This window comes from Sturnus vulgaris, chromosome 5 (assembly GCF_052056855.1).
Source record: "Sturnus vulgaris isolate bStuVul1 chromosome 5, bStuVul1.hap1, whole genome shotgun sequence".
Taxonomy (NCBI): Eukaryota; Metazoa; Chordata; class Aves; order Passeriformes; family Sturnidae; genus Sturnus; species Sturnus vulgaris.
The window spans coordinates 73,388,246-73,410,780 of NC_142247.1; the positions used below are offsets into that span (position 1 = coordinate 73,388,246).

General features: G+C 46.9%; 2 protein-coding genes and 1 long non-coding RNA gene across 5 annotated transcripts in view; 1 reads left to right on the top strand and 2 right to left on the bottom strand.

Moving 5' to 3' along the window:
* Positions 1–2,284: 2,284 nt before the first annotated feature.
* Positions 2,285–6,829, bottom strand: LOC148223794 (uncharacterized). 2 transcript variants are annotated; one of them, XR_015804148.1, is made up of 2 exons: positions 4,665–6,829; positions 2,285–4,603 (listed from the first exon to the last, which is right to left on the bottom strand). It is a non-coding gene; the product is annotated as an uncharacterized LOC148223794 (long non-coding RNA). The 2 variants fall into 2 exon arrangements; XR_015804149.1 differs by having other exon boundaries at positions 4,644–6,829.
* Positions 6,830–6,983: 154 nt separating this feature from the next.
* On the bottom strand, positions 6,984–15,930 carry ASB13 (ankyrin repeat and SOCS box containing 13). Of its 2 annotated transcripts, none has more exons than XM_088166075.1 (6): positions 15,820–15,930; positions 14,273–14,460; positions 12,968–13,118; positions 11,717–11,851; positions 10,102–10,290; positions 6,984–7,806 (listed from the first exon to the last, which is right to left on the bottom strand). In XM_088166075.1, the coding sequence occupies exons 1-6, from the start codon at positions 15,860–15,862 to the stop codon at positions 7,679–7,681; spliced, it is 834 nt and encodes a 277-aa protein (XP_088022201.1). In that variant the 5' UTR covers positions 15,863–15,930; the 3' UTR covers positions 6,984–7,678. The 2 variants fall into 2 exon arrangements, with proteins under 2 accessions (XP_088022201.1, XP_088022203.1); XM_088166077.1 differs by lacking the exon at positions 6,984–7,806 and adding an exon at positions 7,897–7,991.
* A 5,492-nt stretch (positions 15,931–21,422) lies between these two features.
* Positions 21,423–22,535, top strand: part of TASOR2 (transcription activation suppressor family member 2) — a 35,369-nt gene continuing 34,256 nt past the window's right edge. The window contains exon 1 of the mRNA XM_088166123.1: positions 21,423–21,600. Coding sequence (XP_088022249.1) covers positions 21,558–21,600 — 43 coding nt within the window. The 5' untranslated portion in view covers positions 21,423–21,557. The remainder of the gene's footprint in view (positions 21,601–22,535) is intronic.

Here is a 22,535-nt window from a genome sequence, read left to right on the forward strand (position 1 = left end):
AAACTGAAAAGGAGGAATAACAAATTTTGGGGCTCCTCCAGCCCCGTTTTTTTTCCCCATTTTCCGCCCATCCATGGAGGTTTCCCCTTCCCTCCCTATCCAAGTTTTTCCCGAAATTCTCATTTTTTTTTCTCCTTAAAAATGAGCCGGGATCGGCGGGAATTTTCTTACAGACAAATCTGGGAATTCCGAGTTTGGTTTTTTTGTTGTTTTTTTTTTTTAAATTGGAGCCGGGAGGAGCGAATTGAACCCCACGGAGATGATTTCCTCTCCCTAAAAATTTAAAATAAATAAAAATAAAAATTCCCAAAAGCGGGTTTAGCAGGATTGGGTTTTTCTGGGATAAACGGGAATTTCTGCTCCGGGAAATTCGCGATTCCTTCCCCATGGAAAAGTGGCCGCTTTTTTTTGTTTTGTTTTTTTTGGAGTTTTTTTTTGTTTTTTCTTTGTTTTTTCTTTTTTTTTTCTTTTTTTTTTTTTTGTTTTGGTTTTGGTTTGGTTTTTTGGGGTTTTTTTGTTGTTTGTTTTTTGTTTTGTTTTTTTTTAAATTTATTTTTTGGGGTTTTTTGTTTTGCTTTTTTGGTTTTTTTTCTTTTTTTTGTTCTTGTTTTGGTTTGTTTGGTTTTTTTTTTTTTTGTTTGAGGGGACAGAATTCCCCGATTTTTTTTTTTTTTTTTTTTTTGTTTTGTTTTTTGGTTTTTTTTGGTTTTTTTTGTTTTTTTTTCCCCCCCAGGATTTGTTTCTCCGGGATGAGCGGGGTTGGTGCAGACCCTGCTGGTTGGAAATTCCCAATTCCTGAGAATCTCCGCGAATTTTTCCTGGGGGCAGCAGCTCCGCCAAGCGGAGGGAGGAGGATCCCGAATCCCAAAAATCCCGAAAAATCCCAACCCTCCACAATTCCTCAAAAAAAATTCCTTTTTTTAATTTTTTTTTTTTTTTTTTCTCCCCCATCCCCATAAAAAAACTGACTGGAGACAATTCCTTAGGGGGAAAAAAAATGGGATTAAAAATGGGATTATCCCGATTTTCCTCCCGGTTCTTTGGGAATTTTTCCTCTGTTTCCTCCCGGGGTTTCTCTGGGGACGTTCCCCAGTCCCAACTTTTCCGCTTTTCCTGCCAGGTTTTAATCCCGGGAAACGAGAAATGAAAGATTTTTGGGGAAAGGGAGGAACATTGGGGGGGTTTTTAATGGAATCATGGAATGGTTGGACAAGGATGGTCCAATTCCAGTTATTTTATTTTAATTCATTTTATTTTATTTTTTTTTATTTTTTATTTTTTATTTTTTATTTTTATTTTTTATTTTTTATTTTTTATTTTTATTTTTTATTTTTTATTTTTTATTTTTATTTTTTATTTTTATTTTTTATTTTTATTTTTGATTTTATTTTTCTTTTTGATTTGATTTGATTTTTACTTCTCTTTTATTGTAACTTTTATTTTATTTTAGGATTTCCTAATTTTATTTATTTCTATTTTAATTTTTTAGTTACAGTTATGATTAAAAGTATGAGAAATGGAGTCGGGTGTTTGGATTTAGTTGTTCGTTAAATTTCATTTTCGGTAGAGTGAGTGTTAGAGTATTTTCATAATTATATTGAATAAAGTTTATATTAAATATTTTAAATAAATTCTATAAAATTTATCTAAAACCACACATATAATTTTAATATATAAATATATTAATTACAGATAAATTTATAGCAATATATTAATTCTTATATTGAAATTCTTTTTCTCCAGGCTGCCAATTCCCAGCTCTCCAGACCCTGAGCTTGGATCCATCTCCTCTCCAAGCAATGGATGGATCCAGGGCCTTCCCTTGGAATCTCAGCAAACCATGAAGGCTCTCCCTTCCCTTCTCCTCTCTTTTCTCTCCCCATTTTCCATCCCAATCCCTGGCAATGGATTCTGAGTCTCCTGAATCCCAGAATCCTGCACTGCCTTGCCTGGGAAGGGACCTCAAAGCTCATTCCAGGGACACCTCCCAGCATCCCAGGCTGCTCCAATCCTTCCTTGGCCATCCCAGGGATTCTCTGGCAATCCCAGCCCAGCCACCAATTCCTCATTCCCAAGATCCCATCCATCCCTGTGTCCTGTCCCTCTGTCCCTTGTCCCCAGTCCCTTGGAGTCCCTTTATTCCCTGGAATGTTCTGGAAGCTCTCCCTGGAATTTTCCCATCTCCAGGGGATCATTCCCAGCTCTCCCAGCGCTGGAATTTGGGCAGGGGCCGAAGGAAAAGAATTCCCGGGCAGATCCCACGAGAATCAAGACACGCGTGAGATTTTTTTTAATTTTTATTTTTATTTTTATTTTTATTTTTATTTTTATTTTTATTTTTTTTTTCCAGAGGGAATTTTAATCAGGAATAACCTCAAACCTTCCCGAGTTTCATCGGGAATTACAACCCAGGTGCCCAAATCCCCAGCACCAAGGAGTTCCCCCCTTTCCCAACAATTCCCAGGTGCCTGAATCCAAGGAAAATCCAGGGGAAATCCAGGAAAATCCAAGGAAAATCCAGGAAAATTCAGGGAAAATCCAGGAAAATCCAAGGAAAATCCAGGAAAATCCAGGGAAAATCCAGGGAAAATGCAGAATTTCACTTTCAGGGCACCCCAAAAGCTCAGGATCCATCTCTTGGATGAGGGAAAAGCGAGGGAGGGAGTTTGGGTTTGTTCTTTAATTTTTTTTATTTTTTGGTTTTTTGGAGTTTTTTTTTAAGATCCAAAGATTTTTTGTCCCTGGTGTCGTGCAGGAGGGAGTGGGAAAAGCCAAAGGATTGATCCAATTTTCCAGAAATAAAAAATAAAATAAAATTAAAAAAAAAAAAAAAATCAGTGGGATTTGACCCCTCCCGTGCTCTGCCGTGGGTTTTGGAAAATAAAAATTTTGGGATTCAATTCCTGACCTGGGATTCCCTCCAGACTCCAAAAATTTGGGATTGGCACCATCTCCTCTCGGGGAGATCCCCAGGATCTCCCATTTCCCTGGGGAAAAAAAAAAAAAAAAAAAAAAAAAAAAAAAAAAAAAAAAAAGGAAGGGAGGGATGAGGAGGGAAAACCCAGGGAAAAAAAAAAAATTCTGGATTTTTCAGGGTTTGGGTGGATTCACCCCCAAATCCGGAGCTGGGACAGAATTCCAGAATTCCTGGACACGAGGCAGAAAATTGGGAATTTTTTTTTTCCCCTTTGAAGGTAAAAATCAGGAATCCCAATCCTGTAATTTTTTTTGGTTTTTTTAATTTTTTTTTTCCAGGGATTTGGGAATTCCCTGCAGGGATTTGCCTCATTCAGGAAATCAAAGAAAAAATTAAAAATAAAAATAAAAATTAAAAAATCCCCAAATTTTCCATCTTCCCAAAGAATTGCATCAATCCCACTTTATTTTCTTGGGATAAACTTCAAATTTTGGGAGAAGCTGCCAGGATCCAGTGGAAATTCCAATCCCAAAGATTTCCATGGATGAAAACAAAAATTCCTGTTCCCACCTGGAATTGTGCAGCAGGAAAAAGGAATTATCCCAAATTTTTCACCTGGCTTTGGAATTTGGGAAGCCTGGGAAGAAAACCAGGAATGGCCTGGTGGGATTTGGGAATAAAAAAAGTGAAGGAATTGTCCCAAAGTGACCCCAAATCAATCCAGGGGTTTATTCCCACTTTTTCAGGGGTTTGTTCCCATTTTTTCCAAGAATTTATTCCCATTTTTCCAGGAGTTTATTCCCATTTTTCCAGGAGTTTATTCCCATTTTTTCCCAAGAAATTATTCACATTTTTCCAGGGGTTTATTCCCATTTTTCCAGGAGTTTATTCCCATTTTCCCAGGGGTTTATTCCCATTTTTCCAGGGGTTTATTCCCATTTTTTCCAGGAGTTTGTTCCCATTTTTTCCAAGAATTTATTCCCATTTTTTCCAAGATTTTATCCCCATTTTCCCAAGAGTTTATTCCCATTTTCCCAGGGGTTTATTTCCATTTTTCCAGGGGTTTATTCCCATTTTTTTTCCAGAGGTTTATTCCCATTTTTCCAAGGATTCAGCTGCTTCTGGCATTCCCAGAAATCCCAAAATCCCAAAATTCCAGGACAGGTCCCTTGGATTCTCCAAGATTTTTATCCCAAACCTCGATCCAGAGGGGATCCAGATGTTCCTAAAAATTCCAGCTGGGATAAATGGAATAAATTAAATTATTCCCAACAATCCATGGATCAGGAGAGGCCACAACCCAAAGGTTATTGTTGTTAAAATAAATGGATATTTTAATTAATTAATTAATTAATTAATTAATTGTTATTCCCACTTTTCCAAGCTGCAATTCCAGGATGGTTTTCCTAAGGCTCTCCTCAATCCCATCAGCAGAAATTCCTAAAATGGATTTCAAATCCCAACCCCCAAACTTTGGGATTTCCCAGGAAGGTTTAAAAATCAGGGGAAAATAAAGATGAAAAATCCAGGGATTGGGGGGAATTTATTATTGGATGTCCAAGGAATCTTTTTTGATTTTCCAAGGGAAACTTGGATTTTGTAATTCCATTATTTTACCAGAGTGGGCAGGGCTGGGAAAAACACCTTGAAAAGGGATTTGGGAACCTTGAAAAGGGATTTGGGATCCTAAAATGGGATTTGGGATCCTAAAATGGGATTTGGGAACCTTAAAATGGGATTTGGGAACCTTGAAAAGGGATTTGGGATCCTTAAATGGGATTTGGGATCCTAAAATGGGATTTGGGATCCATCAGAATGGATTTGGGATCCTAAAAAGGAAATTTGGGATCCTAAAATGGGATTTGGGATCCTAAAAAGGGATTTGGGATCCTAAAAAGGGATTTGGGATCCTAAAAAGGAAATTTGGGATCCTAAAAAGGGATTTGGGATCCTAAAAAGGGATTTGGGAACCCTAAAAAGGAAATTTGGGATCCTAAAAAGGGATTTGGGATCCTAAAAAGGAAATTTGGGATCCTAAAAAGGAAATTTGGGATCCATCAGAATGGATTTGGGATCCTGAAAAGGAAATTTGGGATCCTAAAAAGGGATTTGGGATCCTGAAAAGGAAATTTGGGATCCATCAGAATGGATTTGGGATCCTAAAATGAAATTTGGGATCCTAAAAAGGAAATTTGGGATCCTAAAAAGGGATTTGGGACCCTAAAATGATATTTGGGATCCCCCAGAAGGGATTTGGGATCCCTCCAAAGGGATTTGGGATCTCAGCTCATCCCCCCAAACTTTTCCCTGCCTTTCCCAGGGCTGAATCCACAAAACCAAAAAATTCCTCAGGGGCTCCCCTGAGCTCCCACAATTCCCCATTCCTGGGAATCCCACACCCAAAAAAGGGGATTGGGAATTCCAGGATAAAAATCAATCAATAATCAATCAATCAATCAATCAATCAATCAATCAAATTAAAAAGGGAAATAAAACCCCACAAAGTGCATCCAGCTCAGCATTCCCAGCCTGGATCCCCGGGAGTTTTGGAATTCTGGATTTTTTATTTTTTTTGGAAGCTCCAGGATTTTCCAGGATTATTGGGAAAAAAAAAAAAAAAAAAAAAAAAAGGGGGAAAATTTGGAATTGGGAGGAGAATTCCAGCTGGAATCCCAAAAATCCCAACCCCAAACTCTGGGATTAGAGCTCCAAAGGGGGAAAATTCAATCCCAAAATTCCCAAATTTTGCAGGGAGGGAGGAATAAAATCCAATCCCGAAATTCCCAAGTGAAGGAGCTGCAGGGCCCCTCATTAGCCCATTAATTTGGGGAATTAATTCATTAATAGGGGATTTTTAATAGCAGGGAAAGGGATCCTGGATTATCCAAAAACTGGGAATTGCAAACTGGGACATCCCAAAGGGGATGGATGGGATAAAAATGGGATTAAATGGGATAAAAATGGGATAAAAATGGGATGAAAATGGGATGAAAATGGGATTAAATGGGATAAAAATGGGATGAAATGAGATAAAATGGGATTGAAATGGGATTAAATTGGATGGAAATGGGATAAAAATGGGAATTAAATGGGATGAAACTGGGAGGAAACTGGGATTTAAATGGGATAAAATTGGGATGAAACTGGAATAAAAATGGGACTGAAATGGGATAAAATTGGATTTAAATGGAATGGAAATGGGATAAAAATGGGATTGAAATGGGATGGAAATGGGATAAAAATGGGATTGAAATGGGATAAAAATGGGATTGAAATGGGATAAAAATGGGATTTATATGGGATGGAAATGGGATGAAACTGGGATTGAAATGGGATTAAATGGGATAGTAATGGGCTGGAAATGGATTTAAATGGGATTGAAATGGGATAAAAATGGGATTTATATGGGATGGAAATGGATTTAAATGGGATAAAAATGGGATTAAATTGGGATAAAAATGGGATTTAAATGGGATTAAAATGGGATAAAAATGGGATGGAAATGGGATAAAACTGGGATTGAAATGGGACAAAAATGGGATGAGAGCAGCTCCAGAACATGGAATTCCCAGCTGGAATCATTCCCACTCCACAGTTCTCCCATTTCCCTCCCCCCTGTTGGATCCCACAGGAAATCCAGGAAAATCCAGGGAGGGAAGAGCCCAAAATTCCCCCCCCTGGGAAATTCCAAGCAAACTCCAGAAATCCCAAAAAAACCCCCCCCACCCCAAAATAAACAAAAACTCGATGGAAAAGAGGAATTCCTGACCAATCCTATTTACAGCAGTGCTTTAAATTAAATTAAAATGGATTTGGGGAGGGGGGAGGTAGAAGAGAAGGAGAAATTCCCTGTGCTGTGGGAATTCCAAGGGGTTTTTTTCCTGGGAATTCCAAGGATTTTTCCTGGGAATTCCAAGGGGTTTTTTCCTGGGAATTCCAAGGATTTTTTTCCTGGGAATTACAGGGTTTTTTTCCTGGGAATTCCAGGTTTTTTTTCCTGGGAATTCCAGGGTTTTTTTCCTGGGAATTCCAGGGGTTTTTCTGGGAATTCCAGGATTTTTCCCTGGGAATTCCAAGGATTTTTTTCCTGGGAATTCCAAGGACTTTTCCTAGGAATTCCAGGGTTTTTTCCTGGGAATTCCAGGGTTTTTTCCTGGGAATTGCAAGGATTTTTTTCCTGGGAATTACAGGATTTTTTTCCTGGGAATTGCAAGGATTTTTTTCCTGGGAATTACAGGGTTTTTTTCCTGGGAATTCCAGGGGTTTTTTTCCTGGGAATTCCAAGGATGTTTTTCCTGGGAATTCCAGGGGTTTTTTTCCTGGGAATTCCAAGGATGTTTTTCCTGGGAATTCCAAGGATTTTTTTCCTGGGAATTCCAAGGATGTTTTTCCTGGGAATTCCAAGGATTTTTTTCCTGGGAATTCCAGGGTTTTTTTCCTGGGAATTCCAGGGGTTTTTTCCTGGGAATTCCAGGGTTTTTTTCCTGAGAATTCCAATGGATTTTCCCTGGGAATCCCAGAAGTTTTCCCTGAGAATTCCAAGGGTTTTTCTGCGAATTCCAAGGATTTTTCCTAGGAATTCCAGGGTTTTTTTTCCTGGCAATCCCAGAGGTTTTTTCTTGCGAATCCCAGGATTTTTTCCTGGCAATCCCAGGATTTTTTTCCTGGCAATCCCAGGATTTTTTCCTGGCAATCCCAGGATTTTTTTCCTGGCAATCCCAGTGTTTTTTCCTGGCATTCCCAGGATTTTTCCAGGCTCCCTCAGTTGTAGGACAGGTACTGGATGAGCCGGGGTGGGATCGGCAGCCGCGAGATCTCGGGGAGCCCTCGGCGGCCGGCGGCTCTGCGCACGGCCAGCCTGCACAGCTGGGCCAGGCTCAGCGGGGTCCCTGCAGGGAAAACAGGGAAAAATGGGATTAGAAATGGGAATTGGGGTCAGGAACAGGGAATTGGGGTCACCAATGGGAATTGGGGTCAGCCATGGGGAATTGGGGTCAGATCTCGGGGAGCCCTCGGCGGCCGGCGGCTCTGCGCACGGCCAGCCTGCACAGCTGGGCCAGGCTCAGCGGGGTCCCTGCAGGGAAAAAACAGGGAAAAATGGGATTAGAAATGGGAATTGGGGTCAGGTACAGGGAATTGGGGTCAGCCATGGGGTCAGAAATGGAGAAATGGGATAAAAACCCAGAAGAATGGGATAAAAAACGGGATCGGAAACAGGATCAGAGGGGGCTCTGCAGGGGAAAAATGGGATTAGAAATGGGAAAAATGGGAAATATGGGATTAGAAATGGGAATTGGGGTCAGGAACAGGACATTGGGGTCAGCCATGGGGTCAGAAATGGGGAAATGGGATAAAAACCAGAAGAATGGGATAAAAAACGGGATCGGAAAATGGGATCAGACACAGGATCAGAGGGGGCTCTGCAGGGGAAAAATGGGATTAGAAATGGGATTAAAAATGGAAAATATGGGATTAGAAATGGGGATTGGGGTCAGGAACAGGGAATTGGGGTCAGCCATGGGGTCAGAAATGGAGAAATGGGATAAAAACCAGAAAAATGGGATAAAAAACGGGATCGGAAACTGGGGAAATGGGATCAGAAACAGGAAAAATGGGATAAAAACGGAATCGGAAACAGGATCAGAGGAGGCTCTGCAGGGGAAAAATGGGATTAGAAATGGGATTAAAAATGGGAAAAAATGGGATTAAAAATGGGAAAAATGGAATTAGAAATGGGGATTGGGGTCAGGAACAGGGAATTGGGGCCAGCCATGGGGAAATGGGATAAAAATGGGATCACCAACGGGATCAGAGGGGGCTCTGCAGGGAAAAATAAGATTAAAGTGGGATAAAAACGGGATAAAAACAGGGTAAGGATAGGATAAAAATGGGATAAAAATGGAATAAAAATGGGATGAAACAGGACAAAAAGGGATAAAAATGGGTTAAAAAATAGGGTAAAAACAGGATAAAAATTATTAAAATGGGATAAAAATTAGGATGAAAGCAGGATAAAACGTTATAAAAATGGGATAAAAATAGGATAAAAATGGAAAAAATGGGATAAAAACGGGATAAACATGGGATAAACATGGGATAAAAAAAGGATAAAAATGGTATTAAAAATGGGATATAAAGGGGATAAGAATGGGATAAACATGGGATAAAAAAGGGATAAAAATGGGATAAAAAAAGGGATTAAAAAGGGATAAAAAAGGATAAAAATAGGATAAAAACGGGATAAAAATAGGACAAAACCAGGATAAAACCGGGATAAAAAGGGGATAAAGTGGCATAAGTATGGCATAAAAATGGGATAACAATGGGATAAGAATGGTCTAAAAATGGGATAAAAAAGGGGATAAAAATGGTCTGAAACAGGGATAAGAACAGGATAAAAATGGTCTAAGAAAGGGATAAAAATAGGATAAAAAAGGGATAAAAATGATATTAGAACAGGACAAAAATGGTATAAGAAAGGGATAAAAATGGTCTAAAAATGGGATAAAAATAGGATTAAATTGGTATAAAATTGGGATAAAAACAGGGATAAAAAGGGGATAAAAGCGGTATAGATGGGTATAAATGGGGATAAATGGGGATAACTGGGGATAAAATCGGTATAAATGGGGATAAATGGGGATAAAATCGGTATAAATGGGGATAAGTGGGGATAAATGGGGATAAAATCGCTATAAATGTGTATCAATGTGTATCAATGTGTATAAAATGGCTATAAATGGATATAAATGTGTATCAATGTGTATCAATGTGTATCAAGTGGCCGCTCACTCTCGTAGAAGCGCAGGCACTGCGCGCTGGCTCCGCCGTGGCCGCACTCCGAGGGTTTCAATAACGGGATAAATGTGTATAAATGGATATAAATGTGTATAAAATCGGTATAAATGTGTATCAATGTGTATCAATGTGTATCAATGTGTATCAATGTGTATCAATGTGTATCAAGTGGCCGCTCACTCTCGTAGAAGCGCAGGCACTGCGCGCTGGCTCCGCCGTGGCCGCACTCCGAGGGTTTCAATAACGGGATAAATGTGTATAAATGGATATAAATGTGTATCAATGTGTATCAGTGTGTATCAATGTGTATCAATGTGTATAAAGTGGCTATAAATGGATATAAATGTGTATCAATGTGTATCAATGTGTATCAAGTGGCCGCTCACTCTCGTAGAAGCGCAGGCACTGCGCGCTGGCTCCGCCGTGGCCGCACTCCGAGGGTTTCCTGCCGCGGTTGTCCCTGGCGTAGATGTTGCCCCCGAACTGCACGAGCAGCTCCACCAGGTCCGCGCTCCGCGCCCGCGCCGCGTGGTGCAGCGCGGTCTCGTGCAGCTTGGCCGCGTTCACGTTGGCTCCTGGGGACACACGGATGGCATTGGGGACAGCGATGGCATTGGGGACACAGACAGGGATGGCATTGGGGACACAGACAGGGATGGCATTGGGGACACACAGACAGGGATGGCATTGGGGACAGCGATGGCATTGGGGACAGCGATGGCATTCGGGACAGGGATGGCATTGGAGACACAGAGACAGGGATGGCATTGGGGACAGGGATGGCATTGGGGACACACAGACAGGGATGGCATTGGGGACAGCAATGGCATTGGGGACAGGGATGGCATTGGGGACAAGGACAGGGATGGCATTGGGGACAGGGATGGCATTGGAGACAAGGACAGGGATGGCATTGGGGACACACAGACAGGGATGGCATTGGGGACACACAGACAGGGATGGCATTGGGGACACACAGGGATGGCATTGGGGACACACAGACAGGGATGGCATTGGGGACAGGGACAGAGAGACAGGGATGGCATTGGGGACAGAGAGACAGGGATGGGACAGGGGACAGGGACAGGGACAGACAGGGATGGCATTGGGGACACACAGACAGGGATGGGACAGGGGACAGAGAGACAGGGATGGGACAGGGGACACAGACAGGGATGGCATTGGGGACACACAGACAGGGATGGGACAGGGGACACAGACAGGGATGGCATTGGGGATGTTGGGACAGACAGGGATGGCACGGGGGACAGGGATGGCATAGGGGACAGGGACAGGGATGGCATTGGGGATGTTGGGACAGACAGGGATGGCACGGGGGACAGGGACAGACAGGGATGGTTTTGAGGACAGAGAGACAGGGATAGCACGGGGGATGTTGGGATAGGGGGAGAGGACAGATGGGGAATGGGGGATTGTGCAGGGGAAATAGAAATCCATGCAGGGAAATGGGGATTTGTGCAGGGGAAAGGGAATCCAGGCAGGGAAAAGGAGATTTATTCAGGGAAATGGGGATTTGTGCAGGGGAAATTGAGATTTGTGCAGGGAAATAGAAAACCATGCAGGGAAAGGGGGATTTGTACAGGGGAAAGGGAATCCAGGCAGGGAAAAGGAAATTTATCCAAGGAAAAGAAAATCCAGGCAGGGGAAATGGGGATTTGTTCAGGGAAAAGGAAATCCCATCAAGGAAAACAAAATTTATACAGGGAAAAGAAAATCTGGCCAGGGAAAAGGAAATTTATCCCAGGAAAAGGGAATCCAGGCAGGAAAAGGAAATTTATCCAATGAAAAAAATGGGATCAGAGGGGTCTGTGCAGGGGAAAAAAATGGGATTAAAATGGGATCAGAGGGGTCTGTGCAGGGGGAAAATTGGGATCCAAGCAGGGTTTAAAGCCAGGATCAGAGGGGTGTCTGCAGGAAGTCACTTCCCAGGGTTTTTTCCCAGTTTTTTTCCCAGCTGGCTGAGGGCTGGGAATGCCATACCTGCCTGGAGGAGCAGCTTGGCACAATCCAGGTGTTCCCTGGCACAGGCCACGTGCAGGGGGGTCCCAAAGTGACAATCGTGAGCCTCCAGGTTGGCACCCACGTCGATGAGGAGCTGCACACACTCTGAGCTGCCTTTGGACAGGGAAAAAGGGAAAATCCAGGTGAAAAATGGGAATTCTGCCCCTGGAGGGATGATGGGAATCACCCCTGGGAATGTCTGAGGTGCTGGGAGGGAGGAATTTTATGGAATTGAGGTGGTGGGAGTGAGGAATTTTATGGAATTGAGGTGGTGAAAGTGAGGAATTTTATGGGATGGAGGTGGTGGGAAGGAGGAATTTTAAGGAATTGAGGTGGTGGGAGGGAGGAATTTTATGGAATTGAGGTGGTGAAAGTGAGGAATTTTATGGAATTGAGGTGGTGAAAGTGAGGAATTTTATGGGATGGAGGTGGTGGGAAGGAGGAATTTTAAGGAATTGAGGTGGTGGGAGGGAGGAATTTTATGGAATTGAGTGGTGAAAGTGAGGAAATCTAAGGAATGGAAGCTCTGAGTAGAAATGGGATCAGATGGGTCTCTGCAGAGAAAAATGGGATCAGGAATGGGATCAGAGGGGTCTGTGCAGGAGAAATGGGGTCAGGAATGGGATCAGAGGGGTCTGTGCAGGGAAAATGGGATAAAAATGGGAAAAACAGGATCAGAAATGGGGTCAGGAATGGGATCAGAGGGGTCTGTGCAGCAGAAATGGGGTCAGGAATGGGATCAGAGGGGTCTGTGCAGCAGAAATGGGGTCAGGAACGGGATCAGAGGGGTCTGTGCAGGAGAATGGGGTCAGGAATGGGATCAGACGGGTCTGTGCAAGGAAAAATGGGATAAAAAATGGGAAAACCAGGATCAGAAATGGGGTCAGGAATGGGATCAGAGGGGTCTGTGCAGGAGAAATGGGATCAGGAACGGGATCAGAGGGGTCTGTGCAAGGAAAAATGGGATAAAAATGAGAAAACCAGGATCAGGAACGGGACCAGAGGTGTCTGTGCAGGAGAAATGGGATCAGGAATGGGATCAGGGGGATCTCTGCAGCAGAAATGGGATCAGGAACGGGATCAGGGGGATCTCTGCAGCAGAAATGGGATCAGGAACGGGACCAGAGGTGTCTGTGCAGGGGTGTCCCCTCCTCCCCGCTGACCAAACGAGGCCATTGGGGGCCGTTTTTTCCCTTTTTTCCCCCCGTGCCGGGGTGCCCAGGGCATTACCGTTCATGCAGGCCTCGTGCAGAGGGGAGGCCGTGTAGAGGGGAGGGTTGACCTTGGCCCCGTGGGACAGCAGCACCCGCACGCACTCGATGCTGCCCGAGGCGCAGGCGTCGCACAGGGGAGTGCTGCCGTCGATGTTCCTGGCGTCCACCTGCAGGGAACAGCGGGGAGGGGATAAAAAAAACAAAAAAAAACCAAAAAAAGGGGAAAATCACGGCCTGGGTAAGGTGGGAGGGGTTTGTAAAAGGGAGGGTGGGCGGTGGGGATTTGTGTCCCCCCCTCCACAAGCGGCACGTCCACAGGGTTTGGAATTGCTGCAGGGATGGGGATGCCTGGGCAGTTCCAGTGTCTGACAATTTGGTTTCCATGGGGAGATTTTCCCTAAAATCCCATCTAAACCTCCCCTAGCACGGCTTGAAGGTGAAAATTGGATCAGAAATGGGATCAGGGAATTCTGAGCTGCTCCAGAGCTGGAATTGCCCCCGGGCACATCCCCTGGGATGAGCTTTCCACACAAAATGGGTTTATCCCAGCTCCCCTCCTTGCTTGGATGGGATTATTGAAGCCAGGGAATCGTTTCTAGAAAGATTTTCTAGGATTGAATCCAACCATTCCCAGCACTGCCAGGGCCACCCATGTCCCCAAAGTGCCACATCCCCAGGGCTTTGAAATCCCTGTAGGAATGGGGACTCCAAACCTCCCTGGGCAGCTCTTCCAATGTCTCCCAACCTTTTCCATGGAGAAATTTTCCCTAAAATCCAATCTAAACCTCCCCTGGCCCAGCCTGAGGTAGTTCCCTCTCCTCCTGTCCCTGTTACCTGGAGCAGATCCCAAATCTCTCCAAGAATTCAGGGAGTTGTGCAGAGCCACAAGGTTCCCTCCTGATCCTCCTTTTCTCCAGATCCATTCCCATCTCCCTCAGCCATTCCTGGTTCTCCATTCCCAGCTCCCTCAGCCATTCCTGGTTCTCCAGACCCATTCCCAGCTCCCTCAGCCATTCCTGGTTCTCCATTCCCATTCCCATCTCCCTCAGCCATTCCTGATTCTCCAGACCCTTCCCATCTCCCTCAGCCATTCCTGGTTCTCCATTCCCATCTCCCTCAGCCATTCCTGGTTCTCCAGACCCTTCCCTGGACTTGCTCCAACCCCTCCAGATCTTTCTTGGACTGAAGGCCCAACAAACCAGGGCGAGTCCACGCAGAGCTCAAACCCCATTTTATCTCTCTAGAGCTGTGGGGGTAACCCAGACCCCCCCACCAAACAGCTCCCACACCGATCCAGGTGCATTCCCAGCTGGATGCCCACCTGGGCCCCTGCATCCAGCAGCAGTTTGACACACTGGGTCTGTCCCCTGAGGCTGGCCTCGTGCAGGGGGGTGATGGAGTCGTAGGTGACGGCGTTGACGCAGGCGCCGCTCTCGATCAGCTGCTGCAGCTGCAGGGCCTCCCCTCTCCTGGCAGCCTCGTGCACCGGGGTCCTGTCAGCCCAGAAACCTGGGAAAGAGCAGGGAAAAACATCGGGGATTCGTCCATAAAACGGGGAGGGTGGAAAAATGGGTGTGGGGCACGCCAAGGGGTGGGATTGTCAAAGATGGGGGGTGTCTCGTCCTTGGAGTTGTGCCAGGTCAGGCTGGAGGGTTTGGAGAGAGCTGGGAGAGTGGAAGGTGTTGGGGTGGGATCTTGGGAATGAGGAATTGCTGGCTGGGCTGGGATTGCCAGAGAATCCCTGGAATGGCCAAGGAAGGATTGGAGCAGCCTGGGATGCTGGGAGGTGTCCCTGGAATGAGCTTTGAGGTCCCTTCCCAGCCAAGGCAGTGCAGGATTCTGGGATTCAGGAGACTCAGAATCCATTGCCAGGGATTGGGATGGAAAATGGGGAGAGAAAAGAGAGGAGAAGGGAAGGGAGAGCCTTCATGGTTTGCTGAGATTCCAAGGGAAGGCCCTGGATCCATCAATTGCTTGGAGAGGAGATGGATCCAAGCTCAGGGTCTGGAGAGCTGGGAATTGGCAGCCTGGAGAAGGGAAGGATCCAGGGAGAGCTTCCAGAACATTCCAGGGAATAAAGGGGCTCCAGGAGAGCTGGAGAGGGACTGGGGACAAGGGACAGGACACAGGGAATGGCTTCAGATTGGGAAAGGGGAGGTTTGGGAATTAGGAATTGCTGGCTGGGCTGGAATTGCCAGAGAATCCCTGGATCCCTGGAATGCCCAAGGAAGGACTGGAGCAGCCTGGGATGCTGGGAGGTGTCCCTGCCCCGGGAATTGGGACAAGGTGACCCGGGGTGTCCCCGGGGCAGCTGCAGCTCCAAGGTGGGAACATCCCCGGTCCCACAGCCCCACACGGGGATTTAGAGAGGAACACGGGAATTAGGGAGGGACAAGGGTAAGTCCTCGGGAATTGAGGGAAGGATAAGGATCAATCCTCGGGAATTAGGGAGGGACAAGGATAGGTCCCCGTGTCCTGACGCTGTCCTCAGAGCATCCTCTTATCCCTTTTCTTGCCACTCGCTCCCTAAACCCTCCTGCCATCCCAAAACTCCATCCTTAACCCCCCCAAACCTCTCTTTAACCCCACAAATCACACTTTAACCCCCAAAACCATCCTGCAACCCCCAAACCCCATCCTATAACCCTCAGACCACTCTTTACCACCCAAACCCACACTTTAACACCAAAACCATCCCTCAAGCCCCAAACCCGCCTTGCACGCCCCAAACCATCCCGCAAACCCCAAACCCCATCCCACAACCCCCCCAACGCCGAGGCTCCGAGCAGCCCCCGCCTGTTCCCGGCGCGGCTCCGGTTCCCAGCTCCTCTCCCCGCTTGTCCCCGGTGTCCCCAGCCCGTCACGCACTGATGTCGCCCCTCACGGAGCCGCTGCCGCCGGGGGTGGCCATGGCCCGGCCCCGCGGAGCCGCCGCTGCGGCCTGGTCCCGCAAGCGGGGCCTCCCAATGCAGGCCCGGCCTGCCGCGGAGCACGCCGGGAGTTGTAGTGCGGAAACGGCGGCACTGGGGGGACTGGGATGGGGAGCAGGGGGAACTGGGATGGGGGACTGGGGGGACTGGGATAGGGAGTAGGGGTTACTGGGATGGGGAACAGGGAGAACTGGGATGGGGAGCAGGGGTTACTGGGATGGGGGAACTGGGGATACTGGGGGGACTGGGGTGCAGAGCAAGGGTACTGGGGGTAATGGGATGGGGGACAGGGCTAATGGGGTACTGGTGTGGGGTGCAGGGGTTACTGGGATGGGGTGTAGGGAGACTGGGGGGACTGGAAGGGGAGACAGGGGGACTGGGGGTGCAGGGAGGGGGTACTGGGATGGGGGAACTGGGGATACTGGGGGGACTGGGATGCGTGCAGGGGTACTGGGAGTACTGGGATGGGGGATAGGGGTACTGGGATGAGGGGACGGGGGGACTGGGAGTACTGGTGTGGGGTGCAGGGGATACTGGGGATACTGGGGGAACTGGGATGAGGGGACGGAGGAACTGGGGGGACTGGGAGGGGATGCAGGGGTTACTGGGATGGGGGACTGGGGGAATAGAATGGGGTGAAGGGGTACTGGGGGTACTGGTGTGGGGTGCAGGGGTCACTGGGAGCACTGGGATGGGGTGCAGGGGTCACTGGGAGCACTGGGATGGGTGCAGGGGTCACTGGGAACACTGGGATGGGGTTCAGGGGTTACTGGAATGGGTGCAGGGGTCACTGGGAGCACTGGGATGGGGTTCAGGGGTTACTGGGATGGGTGCAGGGTTACTGGGAGCACTGGGATTGGGTGCATGGTGATACTGGGATGGGTGCAGGGGTTACTGGGAGCACTGGGATGGGGTTCCGGGGTTACTGGGATGGGTGCAGGGTTACTGGGAGCACTGGGATGGGGAACAGGGCTAAATAAGGGTGGAAATGGCAAAGAGACTTGAAAAAGCTCAGAATTTTCTCTCTTTCTTGTCATCTTTGAGTCATTTCCTGAAGACTCTGTGTGGTTTAACAGTTGTGAAGCCACCACTAAATTTAAATAAACTGGGTTTAGTTCAAACCTTTTGTCAGGGCTGGTTTAACTTTAGGTCTGACTTTAAAAAAACCACCAGAACTATTTTAAATGTTTGGCTTCACCACTCGAGCAGCACCTTGGGTTTTAAAGGAAGTTGCAGGATGCCCAAACTGCGAAAAAAAAAAAAAAAAAAAAAAAGAAAACCAAAACCAAAAATAAATCACAAAGCAAAAATCTTAAGTGGGTTGTGAGCACTGCATGAAGACACCATGAAAAAGCACCAAAAATGCTTTTTTATGGGGCATTTTTAAATTATTTTCACTTTTTTTTTGGCAGATGTGATAAAATTAAAGAGGAAATAAAATTGGGCAAAAATTTGCTGTGAGATCTTAGAGATTAAAGGAGTTTTTCCTGAGTTGAGTGAAGAACAGGGCAAGGGGGGTGACACCCACCTCGGCAGTGGTGTGGAATAAATTAAAAATTTGGGTTAAAAGGTTCAGATTTTGCATTTGATGTTTTTTTTTTCCTCTCCCCACTGCAGTTTGGTTTTGAGAATTAGAGAAAATAGAGCAGAAATGGGGTGGGGGGGAGGAGTAAATTTCTGTGCACTTGAGCTCATGAGCAGAAAACCGTGGATTTTGGAGAAAATTGGGAGAAATTTTCTCCAAAGATCCCTGCCTTGTTGTCTGGCACTGCCTCATAATTCATAATTAATAAATTGAATTAATTGCTTTACCCTGAGCTCCCAATTGACTCATTCCTTCCCAGATCAGTCAAAATTTTATTTTTTTTTTTTTTTCTTGAATAAAAGAGGGAAATAAAACTCCAAATGGCTTCTTTAAATTCGGATTTAAGCACGCCAGAACCTTATGAGTCAAGGTTTCCAAGAAAACAGAGCCTTGCCACGGTGACATCATGGGCTTGGCTTTGTCACCACCCAAAAAGCCATGAGGCACCAAAAAGGGACAGAAAAAAATCCACTTTAAAATGAGCTTTGACCTCCAGAGGCTCCTCAGCCAAATTAACAAAATAATTAAATTTGGGAAAGATTTTTAGGATGATGCAGTCCAAAGAATCAGAAGTGCTGATGACAAAATCCCTTTGAGTTTTTTTGGATTTTGGAGCATTGGAAAAAGGAGCTGTCAGGTGAAAATTGTGCAGAAGTAGCTGCCAGCATTCAAATATTTGGATTTCCCTGGGACAGTGACTGAATGATCCCACTGGAGGTGGAAACTTGGGATGTTGTGACTGCAGATCTGCTCTTGAGATGCTCCAGAATCTCTTAGGTCAAGGCACAGGGCTGTTGGTTTTCCCCTCTTAAAGGACAACCAGGAATTGATTTCTGTCCCAGCAAGAATTCCAGGTTTTTACCTGCCAGCAGGAGCTGGAAAAACCCATGGATCTGGCAAATTTGTCCCCCCAAAAAACCAAAAAACCACTTTTTCTTCCCTTGACTTAATTTTTCCTTCACTGGGCAGCAGCACTTTGCACTCTGCTGCTGCCATAGCAAATTCTTAGGATGGGTGAAATATCCATGAGGGCACATTCCTGACTTATTTGGGTAATAAATGACTCATAAACGAGTTGTTCCATTGTTGTTCCCTTTTTTTTTTTTTTTTTTAAATTTGTTTACCAATCTTTCCTGCAAAAAACCAGAGCACCACAGCAAGGATCAGGAATCAGCTTGTCCCTGAGTTTATTATGGATGCAGCAGCATGGATTGATGCTGGAAACCCAGAAATTTGGGGATTTTTTGAGCTTTCTGGCACTGACCTCCCTGGAGAACACTGCTTTGGACTTCCAAAATTGAGTGATGGGACAAGATGGAGGATTTTGGGTGCTGTCTCTGTTTTCTTCTTCCTTTTTCTTCATGGTTTCAAGTAGTAATTTTTCATTGGGTAGTTAGTGCTGCACTGCAGGTCACAAGGGTTTAGTTATTAAGTCAAAAGTATCAATAATATAGGTGTTAGTTTTTTATTGGACTGTTTAGCTTTAAAAGACCTTGTAACCAGCTGAATTCAGCTCCATTTTGCTCACTTTTAGCAGGTAGCTGGAAGTGCTGCAGAACTCTCTGAAATTTAGATAAAATTTAATCAACAGCCAAGCCTGAACACGAGAAATTCGTCTCCTTCTTGTTTTTAATCCTGTCTTTGAGTGAAGACAGAAGAAAACAAAGACAAGCCACTGATCAGGTGACCTTTTAGAGATCTCATTGCCAAAATTCCAAGTGGAATTCCCTCCAAGCCTCGTTGCCCAACCAAACACAACCTTTGCCCCAAAGTTCAGGACGGGCTGTTCCTACAAGCTCTTGTGTAAGAGGTTGGGCAAGCCCAGATCTCCCTGTTCCCTGCTCTGAAGGCGATTGTGACATTTGCTTTTTGAGGTGGTTTTGGTGTTTCTGCCCACCCTGCTGAACCCTAAAAATGAGTATTTGCTGCTTCTGTTCCACCTGGGGTTCAGGATTGGGGTGAGGCAACTCAGAACCATCAATAGGGATTTTAATAATCCTCTCAACCCCTTTCCCTAAGGGCCTTTCCCCATCATTTTTTATCTGTTCTGGCCCAGTTTTTCATTTTGGACCTTCCTTCAGTCCCCTTCTTATTCCTTCTTTTCTTCCACCCTCACATCGTTCCCTGAGTCCCTTCCCTCATCTCAATCCATTCCCCCAATCTCCTCAAAATCCCTTCCCTGATTCCCTCAGGGCCCTTCCCCATCATTTTTTTATCTGTTCTAGCCCAGTTTTTCCTCAGCTTCACATTTTGGATCTTCCCTTCTCATTCCTTTTCCCTCATATTATTTCTTACACCCCTTTCTTCACCTCAGTCCTTGTCCCTCACTGTTTTCACTCAGCCTTTAATTTTGGCCCTTCCCTCAGCCCCTTTCCCTCAGAGCCATTCCCCATAATTTTTTTAGTTTTTCTGGCTCAGTTTTTCATTTTGGATCTTCCCTTCATCCTCTTCTCATTCCTTCTTTCCTTCATGTTATTTCTTAAATCCCTTTCTTCACCTCAGTCCTTGCCCCTCAGTGCCTTCCTCCAATCCTCCCAAAGTCCCTTCCCTCATCCCCTCAGGGCCTTTCCCCATCATTTTTCATTTGTTCTGGCCCAGTGTTTTTCCTCAGTTTTTCCATTTTGGATCTTCCCTCAGTCCCCTTCTCATTCCTTCTTTCCCTCAATCCTCACAACATTTCTTAAACCCCTTCCCTCACCTCAGTCCTTCCCTCAATGCCTCCAAAATCCCTGATCCCCTCAGCTCCTTTCCCTCAGGGCCTTTCCCCATCATTTTTAATTTGTTCTGGCCCAGTTTTTCCTCAGGTTTTCATTTTGGATTTTCCCTCAATCTCTTTCCCATTCCTTCTTTTCCTCACCCCTCATGTCATTCCTTAAACCCCTTCCCTCACCTCAGTCCTTCCCTCAATGCCTCCAAAATCCCTGATCCCCTCAGCTCCTTTCCCTCAGGGCCTTTCCTCATAATTTTTAATCTGTTCTGGCCCAGTTTTTCCTCAGTTTTTCATTTTGGATCTTCCCTCAGACCCCTTCTCATTCCTTCGGTCTCTTCCCTCAAGGCCTTCCCCCGTATTTCTTCATCCATTTTGTCTCCTTCCCTCATCTTCCCACCCCATTTTGTTTCCCTCACCTCAGCGCTTCCCTTCAATCCTCAGCCCCATCTCTGTTCCTGGGAAGGACTGAGGGGAGAGAAGGCCATGATATAAAGTGTGAGGGGATAAGGGAAGGAATTTTGGGACTCAGGAAAGACCCAAAATAAGGAACTGAGGGGAAACACTGAGGGGAAAGGTCCAAAACGAGGAAATTAGCTCAAGGAATCGTGTGAAGGGTGAGGATATGGGGTTATGGGACTGAGGGAAAATCCAAACCAAGGAACTAAGGGGAAATCCTGAGGGGGAAAGACTGAGGTGAGAAAAGGAGCTCTGGCCATGATGTGGAGGAGACAAAGGAAGGAGTTTGAGGACTGAGGCAAAGTCCAAAACATGGCAAAGGCACTGAGATGAGCTCGAAGCAGGAAAAGAATGAGGGAAAGGGAAGTGGAAAGAGGTCAGGGAGGGAATTGGGGGAGACCCAAAAGAGAGAAAACACTGAGGGAGAAGGACTGAGGAGAGAAAGGAGTCTCTCCCCATGAGAGGACGAGCGAAGGGGCAGCGGGCAGAGCTGAAGTCACGCATGGAGGAGCCAGGGTGATCACGGTCAGGGCAAGATCCCCACCAAGGGCAAACACAGATGGCCGAGCCAGCTCCTCCCTCACAATGAGGCAGCACGGAAAAGGAAAAGCCGCGCAGCCAAGGCCCAGTGACCGCGGGAAGAGGAAAACCCGCGGGCGGCCCCTCGCTGTCTTTCCGGTTCAGTTTTCACTTTCTGTTTTTTTCCCCGCCGCTCCCGCCCCTCGTTCCCTCCTTTTCTCCCTCCTCCTCCACCCTCCTCCTCCTCCTCCACCCTCCTCGTCCTTTCACTTCCTGGGGCCGGCGGATGGCGGCGGCCGCCCCGCACCGCCTCATGCCGCCGGCCCGCTAGAGCGGGGCCGTGCCGGGGGCCGGGCGGGGCGGCCATGAGGGCGGCCTGAGGGACGGCCCCGAGCGAGCCCCGGCCATGGGCGACAGGCGGCCAGGGGAGAGCGGCGAGCCGGGCACGGGTGAGTGGGGCCGGGGGAAGGGGGGGCGAGGGCGGGAGAGGATCCATCGCGCCCTTCTCTGCGAGTTGGGCCGTGGTTACCGGCTCCATGCTGCTCTCCTTGAGGGAGAAGGCGATCGGCTCCATGCCGCTCTCTTTGAGGGAGGAGAAGGCGATCGGCTCCATGCCGCTCTCTTTGAGGGAGGAGAAGGCGATCGGCTCCATGCCGCTCTTCATGAGGGAGGGAAAGGCGATCGGCTCCATGCCGCTCTCCTTGAGGGAGAGGGCGATCGGCTCCATGCCGCTCTGCCTGAGGGAACTAAAGGCGATCCCCTCCATGCCGTTCTCCTTGAGGGAGGGAAAGGCGATCGGCTCCATGCCGCTCTTCATGAGGGAGCTAAAGGCGATCGGCTCCATGCTGCTCCTCTTGAGGAGGAGAATGCGATCGGCTCCATGCCGCTCTTCATGAGGGAGGGAAAGGCGATCGGCTCCATCCTGCCCTTCTCTGGAAGAGGGAGGGGATTCCCGGCTCCATCCCGCTCTTCCATGAGGAGAGGGGATGGCGACCGGCTCCATCCCGCCCTTCCCTGAGTAGAAAAGGGTTCCCGGCTCCATCCTGCCCTTCCATAAGGAGAAAAGGGTTCTCGGCTCCTTTCCTTTAGGAGGAGGTACCCAGCTCCATCCCGCCCTTCCCTAAGGAGAAATGGGTTCCTGGCTCCCTACCTAAGGAGAGAAAAGGGCTCCTGGCTCCCTTCCTTAAGGAGAAGAGGATTCCCAGCTCCATCCTGCTCTTCCTTAAGGAGAAAAGGGTTCCCATCTCCCTTCTCTAAGGAGAAAAGGGCTCTTGGCTCCATTCCTTAAGGAGAACGTTCCCGGTTCCATCCCGCCCTTCCTTGTGGAGAAAAGGGTTCCTGGCTCCCTACCTAAGGAGAGAAAAGGGCTCCTGGCTCCCTTCCT

Bases quoted from the DNA above. Each gene is read 5' to 3' on its own strand.
- ASB13 (XM_088166075.1), bottom strand. From the start codon at position 15,862: ATGGCCACCCCCGGCGGCAGCGGCTCCGTGAGGGGCGACATCA. The intron at 11,852-12,967 runs GTAATGCCCTGG...CCCTGTCCAAAG, and splicing joins GCACGAGGCCTGCATGAACG to GCAGCTCAGAGTGTGTGCAG. The intron at 10,291-11,716 runs GTATGGCATTCC...GTGTGTCCCCAG, and splicing joins CAAGCTGCTCCTCCAGGCAG to GAGCCAACGTGAACGCGGCC.